At 42.5% G+C, this 24176-nt stretch overlaps 2 protein-coding genes across 4 annotated transcripts in view; one reads left to right on the forward strand and one right to left on the reverse strand.

Annotated features, from left to right (window-relative positions):
* Positions 1-24176, forward strand: part of LOC121570066 (Golgi-specific brefeldin A-resistance guanine nucleotide exchange factor 1) — a 128134-nt gene that overhangs the window by 9737 nt on the left and 94221 nt on the right. For all 3 annotated transcript variants that reach the window (XM_041881532.2, XM_041881549.2, XM_041881541.2), the window contains exons 2-3: positions 3320-3423; positions 3850-3916. In XM_041881532.2, the coding sequence (XP_041737466.2) occupies positions 3328-3423; positions 3850-3916 (163 nt within the window). In that variant the 5' untranslated portion in view covers positions 3320-3327. The remainder of the gene's footprint in view (positions 1-3319; positions 3424-3849; positions 3917-24176) is intronic.
* LOC123491248 (zinc finger BED domain-containing protein 4-like) lies at positions 10242-11627 on the reverse strand. Its single transcript, XM_045221480.1, has 2 exons — positions 11117-11627; positions 10242-10911 (listed from the first exon to the last, which is right to left on the reverse strand). Exons 1-2 carry the CDS (start codon positions 11500-11502, stop codon positions 10251-10253), a joined length of 1047 nt encoding a protein of 348 aa, XP_045077415.1. The 5' UTR covers positions 11503-11627; the 3' UTR covers positions 10242-10250.

Consider the following 24176-nt stretch of genomic DNA (forward strand, 5'->3'; position numbering starts at 1 on the left):
TGTGGAGTAACTACAATGTTGTTGATCCATCCTCAGTTTTCTCCTATCACAGCAATTAAACTCTGTAACTGTTTTAAAGTCACCAATGGCCTCATGGTGAAATCCCTGAGCGGTTTCCTTCCTCTCCGGCAACTGGAAGGGCGCCTGTATCTTTGTAGTGACTAGGTGTATTGATACGCCATCCAAAGTTTAATTAGTAACTTCACCATGCTCAGGGATATTCAATAAATGCTTTTTTATTTTTACCCATCTACCAATAGGTGCCCTTCTTTGTGAGGCATTGGAAAACCTTGCTGGTGTTTGTGGTTGAGTCTGTTTGAAATTCACTGCTCGACTGAGGGACCTTACAGATAGTTGTATGTGTGGGGTACAAATTTGAGGTAATCATTCAATAATGATTTTAAACGCTATTATTGCACACAGTGAGTCCATGCAACTTATTACAGTGGAGAAAAAAGGTATTTAGTCAGCCACCAATTGTGCAAGTTCTCCCACTTAAAAAGATGAGAGAGGCCTGTAATTTATCATATTTACGCGTCAACTATGACAGACAAAATGAGCATTTTTTCCAGAAAATCACATTGTAGGATTTTTTATGAATTTATTTGCAAATTATGGTGGAAAATAAGTATTTGGTCAATAACAAAAGTTTCTCAATACTTTGTTATACCCTTTGTTGGCAATGACACAGGTCAAACGTTTTCTGTAAGTCTTCACAAGGTTTTCACACACTGTTGCTGGTATTTTGGCCCATTCCTCCATGCAGATCTCCTCTAGAGCAGTGATGTTTTGGGGCTGTCGCTGGGCAACACAGACTTTCAACTCCCTCCAAAGATTTTCTATGGGGTTGAGATCTGGAGACTGGCTAGGCCACTCCAGGACCTTGATGCTTCTTACGAAGCCACTCCTTCGTTGCCCGGGCGGTGTGTTTGGGATCATTGTCATGCTGAAAGACCCAGCCACGTTTCATCTTCAATGCCCTTGCTGATGGAAGGAGGTTTTCACTCAAAATCTCACGATACATGGCCCCATTCATTCTTTCCTTTACACGGATCAGTCATCCTGGTCCCTTTGCAGAAAAATAGCCCCAAAGCATGATGTTTCCACCCCCATGCTTCACAGTAGGTATGGTGTTCTTTGGATGCAACTCAGCATTCTTTGTCCTCCAAACACGACGAGTTGAGTTTTTACCAAAAAGTTCTATTTTGGTTTCATCTGACCATATGACATTCTCCCAATCCTCTTCTTGATCATCCAAATGCATCCTAGCAAACTTCAGACGGGCCTGGACATGTACTGGCTTAAGCAGGGGGACACGTCTGGCACTGCAGGATTTGAGTCCCTGGCGGCGTAGTGTGTTACTGATGGTAGGCTTTGTTACTTTGGTCCCAGCTCTCTGCAGGTCATTCACTAGGTCCCCCCGTGTGGCTCTGGGATTTTTGCTCACCGTTCTTGTGATCATTTTGACCCCACGGGGTGAGATCTTGCGTGGAGCCCCAGATCGAGGGAGATTATCAGTGGTCTTGTATGTCTTCCATTTCCTAATAATTGCTCCCACAGTTGATTTTTTCAAACCAAGCTGCTTACCTATTGCAGATTCAGTCTTCCCAGCCTGGTGCAGGTCTACAATTTTGTTTCTGGTGTCCTTTGACAGCTCTTTGGTCTTGGCCATAGTGGAGTTTGGAGTGTGACTGTTTGAGGTTGTGGACAGGTGTCTTTTATACTGATAACAAGTTCAAACAGGTGCCATTAATACAGGTAACGAGTGGAGGACAGAGGAGCCTCTTAAAGAAGAAGTTACAGGTCTGTGAGAGCCAGAAATCTTGCTTGTTTGTAGGTGACCAAATACTTATTTTCCACCATAATTTGCAAATAAATTCATTAAGCATCCTACAATGTGATTTTCTGTATTTTCTTTTCTCATTTTGTCTGTCATAGTTGACATTTACCTATGATGAAAATTACAGGCCTCTCATCTTTTTAAGTGGGAGAACTTGCACAATTGGTGGCTGACTAAATACTTTTTTCCCCCACTGTATGTGACTGAAGCAAATTTTTACTCCTGAAGTTTAGGCTTGCTATAACAAATACTTACTGAATCAAGACAGTTCAGCTTTTAATTAATTTGTAAACTTTTCTAAAAACATAAATCCACTTTGACTTTATGTTGTATTTTGTGTAGGCCAGTGACACAATCTCAATTTCCATTTTAAATTTAGGCTGTAACACAACAAAATGTGCATAAGGCAATGAGTGAATATTTTCTGAAGGCACTGTAGTTCTACAAGCCACATATCAATAGCAACTGTATGCTGAATGGTATATTTGATATTTAAATTCAATTATATATATTTTTTAGGGGGTAGATCAGCTTTAATATTTCAGATTGTAACTTCCATCAATGTAATTGTCTGCATCACTTCCAATCCCCCATATGGGTTTTTTTCTCGCAAAATATATATATATATATATATATATATATATATATATATATATATATATATATACTAGCTACATTCTTACAACTTCAGGCACGGATTTGGATTCTAGCAATGGTACTGTGTGAAGTCTGAGACCTTGGAGGACCACAGCAAATCTTCTGTTCTTCTACGGGCCCCGTGTAGCTCAGTTGGTAGAGCATGGCGCTTGCAACAACAGAGTTGTGGGCTCGTTTCCCACGGGGGGCCAGTATGGGAAAAAAATTCATAAATGTATGCACTCACTAACTGTAAGTCGCTCTAGATAAGAGCGTCTGCTAAATGACTAAAATGTACTGAGCCACACAATTGGCTATATCCTCACTAAGTGTGTTGTGACAGAGGGTTAACACTTGAAACAAGTGTTAATACATTTCTGTTTGATACATTTAAGTCAACTGAGTCAGCATATCAATGCTTGCATTTCAGCACTCCAACCACCCTGTACTATTCATATTATTCTGAATCTGCTTATCATGAATTTGAACAGAATTCTGCCTCAGTATGACCTCCACTCAGTCTCAGTAGTCAAATAACATTTCCCTGCAAAAACACAATATTATCTTTCTACAGTACCTTTCTCTGGCCTGCTTAACGGTTAATCCAACCATTTTGAGGTACATGGGGAAACTGCTACTCAAATATTAACAATATCAATCTGATAATGTTCAGCTTGCCCGATTGTGTCCAGAGACTGTAGGATAAAATATTTCAGTTAAGACCGTTTCATTGACTGGCTGGTCTTTGACTACCAAGCTATTTGACATGAATTAATTTACTTGCTGTAGTAAGAAGTAAGCCTACTGAAAATGTATATCCATTTTTTATGTTTGTCTTCTCAGGTATCAGGATGGTGGACAAGAATATATACATTGTTCAAGGGGAAATCTGTACTGTTGTAGGTGCCATCAAGAGGAATTCAAGGTGGAATACCCATACTCCTTTGGTAAGTTGATTTGTCTTGGTAAAGAAAAGTTTAGTAACACTAGTATTTCCCAATCAAGGCTTAGTTTGACATAAGACAACAGTTTAGTTGAGCTTTTTTTAATTGTAGAACTACCTGCTCAAGGAATGAGTGTTTCAGACTTGGTACAAGAGGAAGAAAGATTAAAAATAAGATAATATTTTCTATAGTGCTGCCATAGATGTTTTTGTGTAGTGTAAAGGCCTAATCATCATAAATACTCTACTTTAAGTCTACATAGGAAGCTACTCTGAGGAGATAAAAAGCCATTGCATTAAAATTGTAGGCAATGTGTTAATTTGGTCAAATCTACAGCATTTGAATGAAGTAGTTTCACTTTGAGCTTCAATGTCCTCTCATGCTTGAGTTTTTGTTGATGCCAGTATTGTTTGTTTTATTGTTGTACAGGATGAGGAACAAGATCCATTGCTTAACAGCTTCAGCCACCTGAAGGAGATTCTCAACAATATAAAAGGTAATAACATAATAATGACAAGCACAATACATGGTGCAGTGTATATTTGGCCTTTTTTTCTATAGAATTACAGAATATTAGTGGGTATCTAAGGTAAGTCCTTATCTCTAAATTGTCATCCCACAGACAAATAGATACCTGCAGCAGAGTCTCCTTTACTAATTCCTGACTAACCCTCTTTGCAAATCTTCTCTGTATAGGTGACCCATAGGTCACCATTTCTAAATTTCATACATACATTATTATGCAGATACAGAGGATATGATAACACATGAAAGTATTTTAAGTTTATAGCAATTGTTCAATATACTAGAACGACTATCATTGTCCATGGACGAAGACCAGCTTAAAATGAAAGCCATATTTTCATTTTCAATTTTCTCTCCGCCAATACATTACATGGATAAACCTCAGTCAGTCGGGACCTTGAGGCTAAACACATTCAGATTGTTATCACAAAGTGCCTTCTCCTGCCTGAAGAGTAAGAACATATTTAATCAGGTGTGCAGCAGATTTCCACAGAGAAATGGGCTGGCCTTTCATGTTTGTCAATATTATCTCTCCCAATGTCTTACTGCAGGGAACTACTCAGCTTAATAATTTTAAAGTCCCATTGAAACATCACTGTTTGTTCATCTTTTATCCAAGATGGCGAAGGTAAATGTTAAACTGAGTTGTGCAAGTGTTCTTCTCTACTCAAGGAGGGGAAGATGCACAACGCTTAAAGACACTGGTACCTTGGAGTTCTTCTCACAACACACGATTGGATTTCCTTGAATTTCTCAATATTGTTGTAATTATAATTTTAAAGATGAGCATTCATCCCTTCACAATAGTTATGTTTCCTTGATGGGTTTTGGTTGTGACCATACTTTGTTGATAATATATACTACTTCTATCAAATAGATTTTCTCTGCAGGGCAATTTTCTCCTTGTACATAGACATAAGAATGTTTTATACTTTATTCTTAGTCCTCTTTATTCCGGGTTGGACATAATGCCGCAACAATCTTCAACTGGAGTCTTAGACCACAGTTTGTGCCCTGTCCCGTGAGACTCCTCTCTTCCAGCTCAGCCACCACTGTCCATTGTCACTTTGTCTTTGGCCTGCCTCGCTTGTGCTTTCCCGTAGGTGTTCATCTGAGGGAACTTTCTCTCAGAACGTGTTCGCTACATCCGATCCAGCTCGTTTTGATATATACTATGCTGGTGGAATAAACCTTGTCCAGAAGTATAGGCCTACGGAGTTTGGCAAACTATCCTTCATGTTGGCAACAAACATTCCGTGATGTCATATTGCATTCTGTGCAGAAATTGGTGCCAACATGATGCATATGAATATGTTTAATCTCATACTCATTGCTGAATATAGGAGGTTGTTTCACATTACTAGGTTGGTTAGTCTAGTCCACTGCCTAGTCCACTACAGTGACATCTGAGGTTTCTTGGCAGAATTACAGTACACAAACTCATCTGATTTTTGGTCAGTCTTTACATTTCACTTTTCTCTTGCCTACTAAGTTATCCTAGTGTAAATTTATATCCTTATTCTCAAAAAAGCAATGGAGTTTTTGTATTTACATTTTCAACAATCTGTTTGTTTACAAATATGTTGAGCGACGAATAACACGCCAAATGTTGTATGAAGTCCTCTGTTCAAGTGCCCTTCTAGAGGGCCTACAAGATATTGTATCTTCACAGGTGTGTTTGTATTGAGAAAGTCATGGCTAAGGTCAGCAGGTGGCAGCCATGTGAGTCTGTTCATGCAATCAGCTTAGACTGTGAGTGGTGTATGTATGGCTTTACTCATAACTCTCTTCATTAATTAATTGTTAGAAAAGTCATCTTCGGTTTATGGAAATTATAGACAGAAAAGACTAGGAATCTGGTTATTCTGGCTATCCTGAGTTCTCTTGTCCAGCAGTGATTTAGTTTTCCCTACTCTACTGATCAGTTGATCAATTTACTTTTTAAGGCATGGGATGGCAAGATGCGTTCAAGTTATTCAAACATTTACGGTAGGTCAGCCAATGGTATCTCTCGTAAATGTTTATGGTATCTCTAGTGCCATATAGGGTTCGCATGCAACAACCCCACTAGAACCCCTGACCCCCATCCTCTCTCCACCTCCCCCTGTCCCTCTGATCACCATCTGTAGTGATTGATCATTTGGAGTGGCTGTGTTGTGTGTATTAATGGAGGGGTGCTAGCTGATGGTCCCCGGGTGAGCTAACTCTGTGGTCAAGCCTTTGTGTCGTCATGCCTTTGCAATGGGATTCCTGGCAGCCGCAGCAGCAGTAGCAGCTAGTGGAGAGATGGAACACATGGACTCTGCAGCCATGGTCTCAGCCCCCTCCAGGCGTAGCGCTTCCTTCAGGGAATGCCACTGCCTCGAGATGGACAGGCACGGCTGCGCCAGGGGCCTGGGAGGAATCTGCCACGCTTTTTCATCCCTCCCAGAACACCAAAGGCCTTGTTAGTGGTCCAGAGCTAGCATTGGGGAACAAGTGTTATATTATGTTCATCTACTTTGATTCTACAGAGGTAACTGATGTAGGCTCTTGGTTGCCAGTTAGATTAGTTTACAGAACAAGTTTAGCTAAAGTTGCCATTCTGGAATATTAGACTGCTGGAATATTATTCTAATGGACTGAATATTTTTTGTTATCCAAAGTCGTGACTTCCATTTGTGTTTGAGCAGACTGACTTGATTATACAATATTTATTATTCCATCTTGTTTTGTGGTACTCATGAGGCTTGATATGAAATTTGCAATGGGCAAACAGTAGGAGGGTAAAGAGCTGTTATTGCCTCCTTAACCCCCAATCTTGTGGATATTTGGCTCTCTTACACAGTATGTCCATGTCCTGGTGAGTGATGAAAGCCTATAGAAAGCCGATCACATAACCAGGCCAAAGCCCAACTCTGTGTTTGACAGACTGATCAATGTGTTTTTGTTTTGCGGCAATACAAACACAAGCTAAGTCCCCCGCCACCACACCCACCCAACCAATATTTCTGTACGAATTCTTCCGGGTGGGCTGTAGTGGCCCAGCTGTCTGCTTAATGAAAGCCCAGTAATTCCATTCACACTGTATCTGAGCTCCTCTAACAACAAAAGCTACCAGTGAACAAAATGTGGATTAGTCCTGAAAGGTTTCTCAGCCACTTTCTCCCCGTTGTTAAAGGTTCTGTTCTGTTCTGTTCTGTTCTATTCTCCTCCTTCTGTTCTGCCAGCGTGATTGGCAGGGCCATGTGCCATGGCACAATACAGCTGGAAGTATATCGTCTGCAATTTTAGTTGGGTAAATTTAGCAGGGAGTCTTGTCAAGCAGAGCTATATATTGTTCTGGGAAAGGAAGTGTTGTCTCTTTCTGAATTTAGTTTTCCTACAACTTCTGGAAGGAGGGTTTCTCTTTATTTTAAACAAAGAGGACACAGTTATGGAGCCTTTGCCAGTGGTTAAGCATTTGCCATGCCAATCCCTTACCCCTCTGACACCCCACCTTACCACGTCACTCTCCCCAGAGGAAGTAGGCCCTGTATCTCCTCTTGGGTTGGGATGTTTTGTATTGCTTAAAATGCTTAATCTTCCATCACTAAGCTCATTAGACCCATATAATTGAGTGCTTTCCACAGATTTGCAATCTGCATCTGCGCCTTCAGATTTGAACTGCTTGTTTGCAAACAATGAAAGGGTAGACTTTCCCCCTTTGTTTAATAGATATCTTACCAAAACGAATAAATCACAGCATGACTTGTTGAATCTACAGCATCAGTTGGAGAGGAATTATTTGTACTTGACGATCTCAAGGAGTCTATATTTAGCCAACGCCTTTCCAAACTGGCCCTGCTTACTATTCAAAATGTCGTGTTCATTATTCAGGACCAGTCACAAATTTGGACACACCTACTCATTCCAGGGTTTTTCTTTATTTTTTAAAACTATTTTCTACATTGTAGAATAATAGTGAAGACATCAAAACTATGAATTAACACATATGGAATCATGTAGTAACCAAAAAAGTGTTAAACAAAATATATTTTAGATTTTAGATTCTTCAAAGTAGAACCCCTACAACTCATCCAGAATGCCGCAGCCCGTCTGGTGTTCAACCTTCCCAAGTTCTCTCACGTCACCCCGCTCCTCCGCACACTCCACTGGCTTCCAGTTGAAGCTCGCATCTGCTACAAGACCATGGTGCTTGCCTACGGAGCTGTGAGGGGAATGGCACCTCCGTACCTTCAGGCTCTGATCAGTCCCTACACCCAAACGAGGGCATTGCGTTCATCCACCTCTGGCCTGCTGGCTCCCCTATCTCTGCGGAAGCACAGTTCCCGCTCAGCCCAGTCAAAACTGTTCGCTGCTCTGGCACCCCAATGGTGGAACAAGCTCCCTCACGACGCCAGGACAGCGGAGTCACTCACCACCTTCCGGAGACATTTGAAACCCCACCTCTTTAAGGAATACCTGGGATAGGATAAAGTAATCCTTCTACCCCCCCAAAAAAAAAAAACGTTGTAAAGTGGTTATCCCACTGGCTATAAGGTGAATGCACCAATTTGTAAGTCGCTCAATGCGTCTGCTAAATGACGTAAATGTAATGTAAATTCACACTCTTGGCATTCTCTCAACCAGCTTCACCTGGAATGCTTTTCCAACAAAATTGAAGGAGTTCCCACATGCTGAGCACTTGTTGGCTGCTTTTCCTTCACTCTGCGGTCCAACTCATCCCAAACCATCTTAATTGGGTTGAGGTTGGGTGATTGTGGAGGCCAGGTCTTCTGATGCAGCACTCCTTCTTGGTCAAATAGCCCTTACACAGCTTGGAGGTGTGTTAGGTCATTGTCCTGTTGAAAACCAAATGATAGTCCACTAAGCGCAAACCAGATGGGATGGCGTATCGCTGCAGAATGTTGTGGTAGCCATGCTGGTTAAGTGTGCCTTGAATTCTAAATAAATCCCCAACAGTGTCACCAGCAAAGCGCCCCCACACCATCACACATCCTCCTCCATGCTTCACGGTGGGAACCACACATGCAGAGGTCATCCGTTCACCTACTCCGCGTCTCACAAAGACACGACGGTTGGAACCAAAAATCTCATATTTGGACTCATCATACCAAAGGACAGATTTCCACCGGTCTAATGTCCATTGCTCGTGTTTCTTGGCCCAAGCAAGTCTCTTCTTCTTATTGGTGTCCTTTCGTAGTTGTTTCTTTGCAGCAATTCGACCATGAAGGCCTGATTCACAGTCTCCTCTGAACAGTTGATGTTGAGATGTCTGTTACTTGAACTCTGTGAAGCATTTATTTGGGCTGCAATCTGAGGTGCGGTTATTCAAATGAACTTATCCTCTGCAGCAGAGGTAACTCTGGGTCTTTCTTTCCTGTGGCGGTTCTCATGAGAGCCAGTTTCATCATAGCGCTTGATGGTTTTTGTGACAGCACTTGAAGAAACTTTCAAAGTTATTGATATTTTCCGGATTGACTGACCTTCATGTCTTAAAGTAATTTGAGCTGTTCTTGCCATAATATGGACTTGGTCTTTTACCAAATAGGGCTATCTTCTGTATACCTTATAACAAAACAACTGATGGGCTCAAACACATTAAAAGAAGGAAAGAAATTCCACAAATTAACTTTTAACAAGGCACACCTGTTAATTGAAATGCATGTCTTCACTATTATTCTACAATGTAGAAAATAGTAAAAATAAAGAAGAACCCATGAATGTGTAGGTGTGTCCAAACTTTTGACTGGTACTGTATATATAAAACATGTGTAAAAATTAGGGCTGTCAAATGATTAAAATTTTTAATCAAATTAATCAGAATTTTCAGTGGATTAATCATGATTAATCACTATTTGCAATTACACCTGAATCCTAACCATTTTTTTTCTGAAATGCATACCAAAAGATAAATAACAGGACACAGATACATAATTTTCATATTATGTCTGTTTATTAACACAGCCAAATAATGGTGTTTTAAATCAAGCTGAAACATACTACACACCATAATATTTGTCTTTGTAATGTTCCATCACTTCCTCTTTGGCATTCCTCTTAACCAGGATGTACAATTTACAGTATTCAATTGAACAGAAAGCAATAAATGTAGTCAAATCATAACAGTGACCTACCACATTTTTGCACAATTTGAGTCATCTGTGGAAAAAACATTTTCAATAAAACTTTTAAATCAAACCAAAGAACAATCTTTTACCTTTTCCTCCATTCTTTAATCCAGTTGCTCAAAATCCAGTTGCTAACTACTATAACATGTTGCACTGAAACTGGTCTTTTTGTTTGAACATCACCTTTCAAATCTACTGAGCTTCATCATCTTTCAGCCAGTTGCTGAGGCAAACTAACTTGTTCACATTTTCTGAAAGTAAAGCTGACCTTTTCTTGTTCACAATGTGACCTGCAACTGAGAAAAGTCGTTCACAGGGAACAGTGGTTGCAGGAGTGGCTAGATATTTGTGAGCTAGTGAGGCCAGCTTCTCATGGGCTCCTGAATGAGATGCCCACCACCTCAAGGGGCAGTCCTCCAATTTAATGGTGGGCTCTGCTCTGTACCTCTGTATGGCAGGTTGGACCTCTTCATCTTCTGATTCTGAATCTGAGCCCATTTGCAGAAGGCTGATTTTCTTCCTGGGTGGCCCATCATCATGTGTCTGTGAAGACCTTCTGGGTGATTCTTGTTGCAGCATCCCTTCAAGTGTGGTCCACACCTCTTCCCTGTCTGTCTTGGGCAGGCATTTCAAGTCTTTGAAACGAGGATCCAAAACTGTAGCAATCTGGAGCCATGCATTGTTGAGCTGTTCTTGACGGGATGCTAGGTCCTCCTTGAACTTGGTCTTGAATCTCACCACATATGCAGGGTCCTCATCACAGGCTTCCATCTTGAGACGCAAGTGGCAGAGAGAAGGTAGTACCACAGAACAGGAGACATAGGCCTCTCCACCCAGGAGCTCAGTTACATACCTACGCACACAAAACACACACATGCACACAGAGACAGTGTATTATTAGAACAGTGGTTATCAACATATTATTATTATTATTATTATTATTATTATCATCATCATTATTTTTTACATAGATACATGTTATTGATATTTGACTTGGTTTAATTCATTCCAGAAAATAATCAAAGCGATGTTATTTGATAAGTTACAGACTGATTTACCTGCATGGCTCTAGAAGTGTCTCCAGCCTCTGCAGTTTATCCCACTCTGCTGCGGTCGGCAAAACGAGTTTGTGCTCCTGATTGTCCAGGGCTGCGATGACAGCCTCTTTATTTCTGCTCACGCGCTTGACCATTTCCAGCGTCGAATTCCAACGTGTTGGAACATCCTGGATCAATGGCTCTTGCTTCTTTCCCAGGCTGACTTGTTGTGCTTGAAGCTCCGCAGCATTTGCTGGGCTGTGCTTAAAATGACCGACAACTTTGCGAGCCTTGGCCAAAGCATTTACAAAGCCGCTGTCAGCAAGACTCACTGTGACACTTCTCTGCACCATGTGAGCGACACAGTTCATGTGTTCATAGCGTGTAAGTCGAATTGCGGCAACCATGTTGCGTGCACTGTCAGTCCCAATGGTTGTAGTCTTGCCCTCGATGTCCCACTCACGTGCAACAGACAGGAACTGTTCTTTACAAGCCTCCGCAAAATGACGCTCCTCAGTTTTTAATATAGTCAGCGCAAGACTTCAGTTCCCACGTGTCACTGATTAAATGTGCAGTTACTCCGAGGTAATTGTTGTTACTCACTGATGTCCAATGGTCTCCTGTCAGGGCGATATGATTTACTTGAGCCAAGACCTCTTTCCTTTTTTCTTTTTCGTTTTCATAGAGCTCGTGGATTTTCTTCATAACTGTGGCTCTTGACGGTGGCTTATAGAATGAGTCTTGAGACGCCACTTGCAAAACATCAAGGAAACCTGAGTCTTCTACAATGCTAATGGGTCTACAATCCTTTGCAATCCATTTTGCTATTGTGTTGGTCAAATTATCTGAGGTTGATTTTGTTAATTGCCTGCAAACATTCAGCGTGGTCTGGCGCAAACGCATGTTTGGCGTTGACATGGTACTTCAAGCTTGAACAGCTCCGGTGAAATTGAAACTCCTTCTTACAAATCTTGCAAATAACCTTGTACTTGTTAACTGTACCATCATCATTCTTTTTATATTTGAATCCGTCAATAGGCCCACTTTGCTCACCTTGCTCCATCTCGCCTCTAGCTCCCAACCACTTTCCTGACCTGAATAATTTGTCACACTGCGCATGCGTGAAATGCGTTAAAAAAATTGACGTAATTAACAGCAAACAACTAATTAACGTCGTTAACGCGCTATTTTTGACAGCCCTAATAAAAATACAAAAATATTTTGCTGTTTCAGTCTTTACCGAAAGTCACTAGTACCGCCGCAACAAAATACTATTTTGTTGGTATTGACCGTTTTTTGGGTATGACATTTTGTAAGTCTCTCCAGCGGTCATTATAGATCGTACTTACGTGTTCAAATTGAATGTTCTATATTCACGCCAAAGCCTGGTTCGGGACCTTGTCTGCCTTAATGCCTCATGGTTTTGTAGCTATGGTTTGCCAGTGCTGTCCACTAGTCATTGAACATCTGGGTCAGTCAGTAGACAAGTGATGACAGAGGTAACCATGTGGACATGTGTTGGGTAATCCCGGCACTACACTGGAATTACAAACAAGCAACTAATAGTGACAATATTGGAACTGTGACATATTTGGTAATGCCTATTAAGTTGAGCTGTCCATATCTGCTCATTGAAGCCATAGTTAGTGGATGTTTTACAACATCCCAAAATGCAAAGCATTGTTTTGATGTGTATATTGAATCTACCCTGACGTATGCAGGGAAGGACATGTATTCTATAAATGATCTATGTTTAACATCAAACAGACAAATCTGTCTCAATCCCCTGTTTTAATAATTCTGTGGATTTATATGATCGGTTGAACAGTGGTCTACTATACCTCTGAGAAGTATGAAAGAAGAGAGCAGGGTGAACACAATTCATTCAGATATGTGTTTTTTTTTCTATCTTCTCTACCTAAGTCAGTCTCCGACTCGGCTTTTTAAGTCTTTAAATCTTTTTTTTCTTCCTCCCCCTTTCCTTTACAGTGAAGGTCAGATTTTTGACAGGTCTGCAGAGAAAGCAGTCAGCCTAAATCCCCTCATTTTTATTCCTACAAATACAGGTTTAGAGATTCCGACACCCACAAGATCTAAAGCCAGAGCGACCTTTGACTGACAGCTCTTTCTCTTTTTTCCAAACACTAACGAAATTCACAAGCACACCTCTAATTGACTGGAATCACCAGAAAGGCACCAGTGGTTGATATTAGGGGGCAGGGCAGTGGAAGCGTAGAGTGAATGCCGTAGCGATGATTTGATCACTTGCAGACTGACCTTTTCAATAATTACCTCCTTGTCCTCTGAGCAAAGGACAATGCAGAGACAATTTTGCTAGGAGTAGCAAAATTAGGCAAGGGAGCACGTTTGAATCATGTTATTTTAGTCTAAAACACTTCATGTTCATGATTTCATCCCTTTAATGGTAATTGGGAAGTGGATACTGAAGAAATTACATTTTTGTGACGGAAAATAATTGTATAAAGTGTCTTAAGCTAAAATCAGGGTCCGCTGGTTAGTTTTTTTGAAGCCATTTTTTAAATACCTAGTTCATTATTAAAAGATTAACATTATGTATGTGTTACTTTACTTTATCTATGAAATTTCTACGACTCCACACGTGTACCTCATTGTACGGGCTCGTCCATCAATAAGTAGAAACGCACACACACACACACACTCGTAGTTCAAGGTCACGTGTGTGTGCCTTCTTGGCTGCACAGCTGTGCTCATGCAGCTGTGGCCGGGCCTCTGAGGGCCGTAGTCTGTGCCCTTTAGGCCCCCTGCGCTCCTCTGCCACCCGATATTCGCACATATATCATAGCCAATTGAACCGCCAGAAGGCAGTCGGCAAATGCCAAGTAAGAAGAGCCATAATTCATATCACTCGGTCACGTATGCAAATATGTTTACTCATGAAGGCATTTTACTCTGTGGAATAGCCCCTGTGAGAACTTCATTACATGTCCCTGGTGTTTCCCCAGTACGCTGTGGGCTTACCACTGAGATTATGATAAGGGAGGGTTATGTTCTCAGTCCTAGCTTTGAAGTTATTTGTATTGCTCATTCAAAAAGCAAGTAATTTCTAAGGATGGTGTTGTAAGAGCCATTAATACCCTGGTCATTTCCCTGATGCTTGATATTATGCCTATATTATATTTATAACACCCAATCCACTACTCTTCTTGAGTATAGGTATTTTGAAGACCTGAACCACCATGCCATAATACAATGCGATAAAATGGTTGTGTGCTATTGAAATTCATTCTGTAAAGTTGCCTATATATTTGCTTATCCCCATCTCTTTAAAGCATGTGGATTCTCATTCACCACTGTGCTATACCGGGGACTTAAAGGTCTAAGGCACTGCATCGCAGTGCTAACTGTGCCACTAGAGATCCTGGTTCGAATCCAGGCTCTGTCGCCGCCGGCCGCGACCGGGAGACTCATGGGCGGCGCACAATTGGCCCAGCGTCGTCCAGGGTAGGGGAGGGAATGGCCGGCAGGGATGTAGCTCAGTTGATAGAGCATGGCGTTTGCAACGCCAGGGTTGTGGGTTCGATTCCCACGGGGGGCCAGTATTTAAAAAAAAAATTATTCACTAACTGTAAGTCGCTCTGGATAAGAGCGTCTGCTAAATGACTAAAATGTAAATGTAAATGTTAAAGGTATGGGGAACTTTTTACTCTTTGACTGTGAATGTCACAGGGAAACATCATGTGGACCCAGACCTGAAGTACAGCAAGTGTTTGACCCTGTGAGGAATTTATAACTGCTGTCCCTTGAGGAACAAGGCTTCCTTTCCATTGCGGCAAAAACTTGAGACCCGGGGTTTCCATTAGAGAGAGATGGTGTCTTGTCTGCTACTTCTCCCAACCTTTCATTTGTTCCTGTCCACGGGAAAGGTGGAACGCTTAGCACCCTCGTAGGGTTAATGCCCTAGTCCGGATGGGGAAAGGGTAAACTTTTCTAGGAACAGTACTCAGCTTTCATAATTGGGTGCTTGGGGAAGTTTAACGGTTCACTGTCAAGCCAAAGGAATGGCAAAACATTGGACAACTTTCACAATATGTCATAGAAAGTTGAAACTTCAATACAGTACCAAAAGTCATTATATGGGACATTTTATGTTTGGAAACTGTATGCAAGCTGACTTTATGACCACCAGAGCAGTGGTTTTTGAGATGTGGGCCATTGTGGGTGCAGTAGGCCTTTGGTTCATCGTTTGTAAAAGCACCAATCAAATGGGCATGATTAATTGGGGTCCTCTCCCAAGACAGGCTTCCACCTAGTGCTGGTTAGTAGCTGTAAATCTGTCCAGTTAACAGTGCTTTAACCGGGGACTGACAGGCAGGGCTTAGGCCCAGTGTGAAGAGGGGATGCAACTGTTGTCCTGTTTCAGAGCCTCTCAACAATGTGCTGAGTGGATGGAGAGTCCCAGCAGAGGGCCATTAATCATATTGGCCTGGGACTGTGGGGCTGCACCGGCTGGGGGGAGGGTGGCGTGGAGGATCCGGATGTTCTGACAGGAACAGAGGGCAAGACTAGAGAAAAACAGCCCCCATGAGCCCCAAAAGAGAGGAGGGGGGCAGGGGTACACCATTTGGCCTTCTGCCAGCAAGGTTAAGCAAAAGAAGAGAGGATAGGAGTAGAGCATTGCTTCCTGAAAGTTTGCCTCCGAACACTTGTCGATGACTTGTCCTACGAAGTTCTCCGATGGTTCTTCAAAAGAAGTCACTAGGGATGTGAATAACAAATATTCTCGTCACCGAATAGCCGACATCAATCAATAACTACCAATTTACTGTAGAACCTGTTTGGTGCGACTATTCTGATCCTATGTAGCTCATTAAAGGGCAAAGGCAAGGAAATGTACTTTGATGCACAGCTTTTGTTTTGAAAGGTGCAGTGCAGAATATTGATAAGCACACATGTCTGGCTAATTACTTTTTGCCATCTGCAATAATGATGGCCTGACACACATGCTAGAAATAGATTTTTAACAAGATATGATTTTTACCCTCTTAGCTGTTTCTAACCGCTTCAGGCATTATGTCATAAGAGGGACAAATAGGATTACATAATAACAGTAGATTATATTCAGGTAAGATAACATTGATACGTTTCAGGGGGTATAGCCTACAGACAACGTCTAAGCAAACCTACAGTGTCCTCTATCCTCCAGGTTTATCGGTGGCCCGCAGATTCTAGAGTAGATCAGTTGAGTTCAGGTCTAGGCCCACCTAATGTGTGTTGTCAGCTGTGAACCAATGCTGAGGATTTAGTGTTTTCCAGTCTACTACCTGGATTGTGTTTTAATGGCCCGGTGTGGGGCAGATCTCTAGCAGGACCTCCCTTGCCTTTGTTTAGCTTGGAGGTAATAGGCTTCATGTTCAATTATTCTTTAATGACTCCACACTGGGAGCTGAGAATATTAATAAAGCAGGGGGTATTACGGTGGGATTTGGGACATTTCAACACCTCTGCTTCCTGCGCCCGTCCCTACTAGAGGTCTTCTCTAAAAACAACCTGGGCCCGCATGTGGTGACACTTTGATGGGGCAGACAATATTTTGCAGATTGACAATATGACCTGGTATTGAACATTTTTGGAGGTGCCAAGTATTTGCTTTCAATGTGTAAGTGAGCACGTCCCTATTTATAGCCTGACACAAGGCTGAAACCGTTTTAGAATTGTGTTTGCGTGGCGGCGGTTTATATTCTGTGGCGCCTCACAGAGAGCATTTTTTCACCTTTAATTAGTCATTCTGTAGCAGATCACTTTCCAGCGTGATGTGATTTGCGTTTCTGTTGGGTGTCTGGAATGTCCTTTTAGCTCATCACAATCCCAATAAATCTCAGGGGTGCCTTGGTAAAACAGGGGATAAGTGCTCTAGTCTAGTTCACCTACAATGTGTTGAGATTGTTTCTGATGTGTAGATTCAAATTATATAGGTCTATATAGTACATCTATTCAATCTTCCAGATGAATATTTACGCCATGCAAATGCTGGGGATTATATCAGCTAGATCTTTAGCTCATTTGGTTTAGCCTACAGCTTTTTCCAGCAAAAATAACATTGGTAGAAGTTGAATATCTCTGTCTGCTTTCTTTCCCTCCGATATAGCCTAAGGTTGAACCATGTCTCTATAAGTTGTGTGCGTTGTTAACACGTAGGGAGTGCAACAGAAAGGTACCTTGTGGTTATCAGGTCATGCGGGGCGGCAGGTAGCTCAGTGGGTAAGAGCGTTGTGCCAGTAACCGAAAGGTCGCTGGTTCTAATCCCCGAGCCGACTAGGTGAAAAATCTGTCGATGTGCCCTTAAGCAAGGCACTTAACCCTAATTGCTCCTGTAAGTCGCTCTGGATAAGAGCGTCTGCTAAATGACGTAAATGTAAAAATGCCAAGAAAGGTTAACAGTCTGAAAACAAACCAACATAAGGCTAAGCATGTTGATGCCAGGGGCTGTAGTTAGGCGCTGGCTGGTCTTGTCAGGGGTTCTGTTATGTGGACAGTACATCATTCATAGTCCCTATTAGTGTTTTCCTCTTCATTCTGATGGAGTTGGTCTGCTATAGGCCTGGTTGGAAAACCTTTGTCACAGTCTCAGCATGGACAAATATAGGGGCTCAACAACGAACACCTTTGACAGACTATCATCTCATATAGGAAGTTATGTTGAGTAGAATGTGTGAAATATTGTATTCAATTGATCAACGGTGGACACAAGTTGCTTACAGGAAGGCTAGGGTACATTGGAAAGTCAGAAATAAAGCAGTGGACCACTGATTCACTGTCTGTTAGTGGCCAGGATAATCTCCTCAGCAGGGCAGCAAAGCTGGAGAAATCAAACTGCACACCTGACTAGCTGTGGAAGTGTCCCTGCTATTGGTGGAATGGGATTTTTTTGTTGTTGTAGAAAATAAGGGCCGATATTAGTATTGTGAGGAGGCACTGTCTTGCTTGTGTGGCGCTCACGTCTTAAGCCTTGGGTATCACAGTACGAATCCCATACTGCCTTGATGGACTGTGTTAATAAACCTCCCTGCAGACGCACGCACACACACCCACCTCACACACACATTCGCGCGCACACACACATGGTCTCACCTCACACAGATGCTTGTTATTTTACGCCCCATAAGGGCCCTGTGACCACGAACATTCTAATACACAGATCCAATTAGATAAGCATTGCTGTGTGCATCAGCTTCCAACTGTGATTCTCACACATATATATATATATTGATACATAGAATTCCCCCCCAAAATTATGTTGCTAAATAAGTCAAGGTCACCCTCATTCCCAATCCCTAAATGGTACTAATTTAGGAGTAATACAAAAAAAAAAAAAAAGTTATAGGAAGATTTGGTAAGTTCCTGTATTGATGCTTTTGGAACACCTAATACATTTCCCAGAAGAGACAACTATTTTATAATTTCTTTGTAATTTGTACCCCCATGCTGCGCCACTCGGGAGGCCCCTGACGACAATTTTTCTGTATCTTGCTGTTTTAGTTTTTTGGCTCAGAACAGGGCAGCACGGCTGGCCCTTAAATGTACATGGAGAGCTAACATGAATACTATGCATGTAAATCTCGCATGGCTCAAAGTGGAGGAGAGATGGACTTCATCACTACTTGTTTTTGTGAGAAGTGTTGACATGCTGAATGCACCGAGTTGTCTGTTTAAACAACTAGCACACAGCTCGAACACCCATGCATATACTCCACAAGACATGCCACCAAAGGTCACTTCACAATCCCCAAGTTAAGAATGGACTATGGGAGGCGCACAGTACTACATAGAGTGATGGCTACATGGAACTCTATTCCACATCAGGTAACTGATGCAAGCAGTAGAATCAGATTTAAAAAACAGATAAAAATACACCTTATGGAACAGCGAGGACTGTGAAGAGACACACACAGGTACAGACACACACATACATGATGAGACAAGCACTCTACACACGTACACATGGATTTTGTATTGTAGATACAGTGCCTTAGGAAAGTATTCAGACCCTTTGACTTTTTCCACATTTTGTTATGTTACAGCCTTATTCTAAAATTGATAAAATTACAAAATGTCCTCATCAATCTACACACAATACCCCATAATGACAAAGCAAAAACAGGTTTGTAGAACATTTATTAAAATAAAAAACGGAAATCACATTTACATAAGTATTCAGACCCTTTACTCAGTACTTTGTTGAAGCACCTTTGGCAGCTATTACAGCATTGAGTCTTCTTGGGTATGAGGCTACAATCTTGGTAAACCTGTATTTGGGGAGTTTCTCCCATTCTTCTTTGCAGATCCTCTCAAGCTCTGTCAGGTTGGATGGGGAGCGTTGCTGCACAGCTATTTTCAGGTCTCTCCAGGGATGTTCGAACGGGTTCAAGTCCGGGCTCTGGCTGGGCCACTCAAGGACATTCAGAGACTTGTCTCGAAGCCACTCCTGCTTTGTCTTGGCTGTATGCTTAGGGTCGTTGTCCTGTTGGAAGGTGAACCTTCACCCCAGTCTGAGGTCCTGAGCGCTCTGGAGCCGGTTTTCATCAAGGATCTCTCTGTACTTTGCTCTGTTCATCTTTGCCTCGATCCTGATTAGTCTCCCAGTCCCTGCCACTGAAAAACATCACCATAGCATGATGCTGCCACCACCATGCTTCACCGTAGGGATGGTGCCATGTTTCCTCCAGACGTGACGCTTGGCATTCAGGCCAAAGAGTTCAATATTGGTTTCATCAGACCAGAGAATCTTGTTCCTCATGGTCTGAGAGTTCTTTAGGTGCCTTTTGGCAAACTCCATGTGGGCTGTCATGTGCCTTTTACTGAGGAGTGGCTTCCTTCTGGAAGGTTCTCCCATCTCCACATAGGAACTCTGGAGCTCTGTCAGAGTGACCATCGGGTTCTTGGTCACCTCCCTGACCAAGGCCCTTCTCCCCCGATTGCTCAGTTTGGCCGGGCGGCCAACTCTAGGAAGAGTCTTGGTGGTTCCAAACATCTTCAATTTTTAAGAATGATGGAGGCCACTGTGTTCTTGGGGACCTTCAATGCTGCAGACATTTTTTGGTACCCTTCCCCAGATCTGTGCCTCAACACAATCCTGGCTCGTAGCTCTACGGACAATTCCTTCGTCCTCATAACTTGGTTTTTGCTCTGACATGCACTGTCAACTGTGGGACCTTATATAGACAGGTGTGTGCCTTTCCAAATCATGTCCAATTAATTTAATTTAATTTATCACAGGTGGACTGCAATCAAGTTGTAGAAACATCTCAAGAATGATCAATGGAAACAGGATGCACCTGAGCTCAATTTTGAGTCTCATAGCAAAGGGCTGAATACTTATGTAAATACATTTTTTTTTTATGCATTTGCTCAAATGTCTATAAACCTGTTTTCGCTTTGTCATTATGGGGTATCGTGTGTAGCTTGCTGAGGATAAAAAAAAATATATATCAATTTTAGAATAAGGCTGTAACATAACAAAATGTGGAAGAAGTCAAGGGGTCTGAATACTTTCCGATGGCACTATGTGATAGTAGAGTAGTGGCCTGAGGGCAGAGACTTAATGTGTTGTGAAAAATGTAGCTCAGTTGGTAGAGCATGGCGCTTGCAACACCAAGGTTGTGGGTTCGATTCCCACGGGGGGCCAGTATGAAAAATGTATACACTCACTAACTGTAAGTCGCTCTGTATAAGAGCGTCTGCTAAATGACTAAAATGTAAATGTAATATTTTAATTGTATATAACTGCCTTAATGTTGCTGGACCCCAGGAAGAGTAGATCCTTAAAAAATACCAGTGTTGTGTTCAAGACCACCTAAAGCGAGACCGATTCCAGACTGGAGCAAATCGAGTAAGAGTCAAGACCGGAGGGGGGGCGAGAGTAGGGCTGTTGCGGTGGCTGTATTACCGCCACACCGGCGGTCACGGGTCATGAAGGCAGTCAAATTCCACCTGATCGTTTAGTGACAGTAATTAGGCTTCTCCAAGCTCTGATGCTGCTGATGGTCATTAGTAGCCTACCAAACTTGCTAACTGCCTGGTACTTAGCACTCTATTGTCCCTCTAATCACTCTGACATCAATGCAAATCTAATCGAAAATCTAATCAAGCACTTCATGAGAGCCCATGAGCTCATGTTGCGCAACATTTATATAGTCTATAATTGCGCGAGAAAACAGAGTGATGGCCTCTATTAAAAAGAGGAGGATCCCATCAGCTTTCTATAGGCTAGGCCTACTATATTTCTCAACTTTCCTAATATTAAGCACATTGCTTATCTTTACAACAGCATGAAGTGAACCATGGGAAAAGCGTCCTCCATTCGCTATTTAAGTGCATAGATGACATATATTTTTTCCCCTGCCCCTGTTTCGAGACAGGTGCATTATAATGGTCCATTCTAAATCAAAGCAAATTTCACACATATATTATTTAGTGTGTGTGTGTGTGTGTGTGTGTGTGTATATATATTTTTAAATATATATATTTTTTTAATTTTACATTTACATCATTTAGCAGATGCTCTTATCCAGAGCGACTTACAAATTGGTGCATTCAACTTATGATAGCCAGTGGGACAAGCACTTTAATTTTTTTATTTTATGGAGGGGGGTAGAATGATTACTTTATACTATTCCAGGTATTTCTTAAAGAGGTAGGGTTTCAAGTGTCTCCGGAAGGTGGTCATTGACTCCGCTGTCCTGGCGTCGTGGGGGAGCTTATTCCACCATTGGGGTGCCAGAGAAGCAAATAGCTTTGACTGGGCTGAGCGGGAACTGTGCTTCCGTAGAGGTAGGGGGGCTAGCAGGCCAGAGGTGAATGAACGTAGTGCCCTCGTTTGAGTGTAGGGTCTGATCAGAGCCTGAAGGTAAGGCGGTGCCGTTCCCCTCACAGCTCCGTAGGCAAGCACCATGGTCTTGTAGTAGAGCCTCAACTGGAAGCCAGTGGAGTGTGCGGAGGAGTGGGGTGACATGAGAGAACTTGGGAAGGTCGAACACCAGACGGGCTGCGGCGTTCTGGATAAGTTGTAGGGGTTTAATGGCACAGGCAGGGAGCCCAGCCAACAGCGAGTTGCAGTAATCCAGACAGGAGATGACAAGTGCCTGGATTAGGAACTGTGCCGCTTTCTGTGTAAGGTAGGGTCGTACTCTGCGAATGTTGTAGAGCATGAACCTGCAGGATCGGGTAACTGCTTTGATGTTAGCAGAGAACGACAGGGTGTTGTCCAGGGTCACACCAAGGTTCTTTGCACTCTGGGAGGAGGACACAATGGAGTTGTCAACCGTGATGGCGAGATCATGGAGTGGGCAGTCCTTCCCCGGGAGGAAGAGCAGCTCCGTCTTGCCGAGGTTCAGCTTGAGGTGGTGATCCGACATCCACACTGATATGTCTGCCAGACATGCAGAGATGCGATTCGCCACCTGGTTATCAGAAGGGGGAAAGGAGAAAATTAATTGTGTGTCATCTGCGTAGCAATGATAGGAGAGACCATGTGAGGATATGACAGAGCCAAGTGACTTGGTGTATAGAGAGAATAGGAGAGGGCCTTGAACTGAGCCCTGGGGGACACCAGTGGTGAGAGCACGTGGTGTAGAGACAGATTCTCGCCACGCCACCTGGTAGGAGCGACCTGTCAGGTAGGACGCAATCCAAGAGTGAGCAGCGCCAGAGATGCCCAACTCGGAGAGGGTGGAGAGGAGGATCTGATGGTTCACAGTATCAAAGGCAGCAGATAGGTCTAGAAGGACAAGAGCAGAGGAGAGAGAGTTAGCTTTAGCAGTGCGGAGAGCCTCCGTGACACAGAGAAGAGCAGTCTCAGTTGAATGACCAGTCTTGAAACCTGACTGGTTTGGATCAAGAAGGTTATTCTGAGAGAGATAGCAGGAGAGTTGGCTAGAGATGGCACGCTCAAGAGTTTTGGAGAGAAAAGAAAGAAGGGATACTGGTCTGTAGTTGTTGACATCGGAGGGATCGAGTGTAGGTTTTTTGAGGGGTGCAACTCTCGCTCTCTTGAAGACTGAAGGGACATGGCCAGCGGTCAAGGATGAGTTGATGACCTTTATTTAACTAGGCAAGTCAGTTAAGGAAAAAATATTATTTACAAGGACTGCATACCCCGGCCAAACCTGGACGACGCTGGGCCAATTGTGCGCCACCCTATGGGACTCCAATCACGGCCGGGTTGTGATACAGCCTGGAATCGAACCAGGGTCTGCAGTGACGCCTCTAGCACTGAGATGCAGTGCCTTAGACAGCTGCACCACTCGGGAGCCAAAGTATATGTAAAGACAGGATTAAATCAAGTATAGTCTGATGGGTGACAATATTTGCCTATCACTTGTGAATGATGCCCAGCATAAGGCAAGAAACAATGCCTTTTTTTCTCTCAACTTTTTCTAATAATAGTCGCACACCTCATGTAGCCCATAGGCCTAAATGTTTTGTTAAGGTTTGTATCACAACGTGGCCAAATAACTTCTTAAAAGTAAGCACATGAATCTGCCTTACAAGGGGCCTAACTGGTTTCAAGTTTGGGGAAGATAATTTTCACCATAGAAATGCACCTTTATAATAAAAGCATTACATGCATAATCGCATTTGCAGTCACTTTTGATAAGTGTTTTCCCGCTACTAGAACATTCACGCGCATAGCCAACTGCCGTATGCGCATTGCTGAGCTCATAATGTGAAGAAATAGCCTAATAGTTTATCAACATTTGAAGCTTAACGTTCTGATCTGTTGCGACGGCCACATTTCATCAAAAATGTTTTTTGATGCTAGTGCTTGTATTAATTTGGGATCTATCGCATCCCACAACTGTCCCAGACTATGTTTGGAATATTTCTTTCTTTCGTAGAATAGATTAGGTAATCTTTTGTACTATGGGGGATAGTAGGTTGACATAGGCTAGTGCTTTTGCTGTTCGTTAGGCCTACTCATCTTGTTGGCTGATGAAAAGTAAATGTAGACAGTTCTTCCAATATCTTCAATATGCTCCTCGGAATTGGATAAGGACGCACGCATTTGCGTCCCTGATGTCTGTCTTCACTTGTAGCCTGTGAG

This window comes from Coregonus clupeaformis, chromosome 1 (genome assembly GCF_020615455.1).
Source record: "Coregonus clupeaformis isolate EN_2021a chromosome 1, ASM2061545v1, whole genome shotgun sequence".
Taxonomy (NCBI): domain Eukaryota; kingdom Metazoa; phylum Chordata; class Actinopteri; order Salmoniformes; family Salmonidae; genus Coregonus; species Coregonus clupeaformis.

What these genes read in the sequence shown, in the direction of transcription:
- LOC123491248 (XM_045221480.1), bottom strand. Translation starts at nt 11,502, where the DNA reads ATGGTTGCCGCAATTCGACTTACACGCTATGAACACATGAACTGTGTC. An exon ending in ACACTTCTAGAGCCATGCAG is followed by an intron (nt 10,912 to 11,116) that starts GTAAATCAGTCT and finishes TTGTGTGCGTAG; the next exon opens with GTATGTAACTGAGCTCCTGG.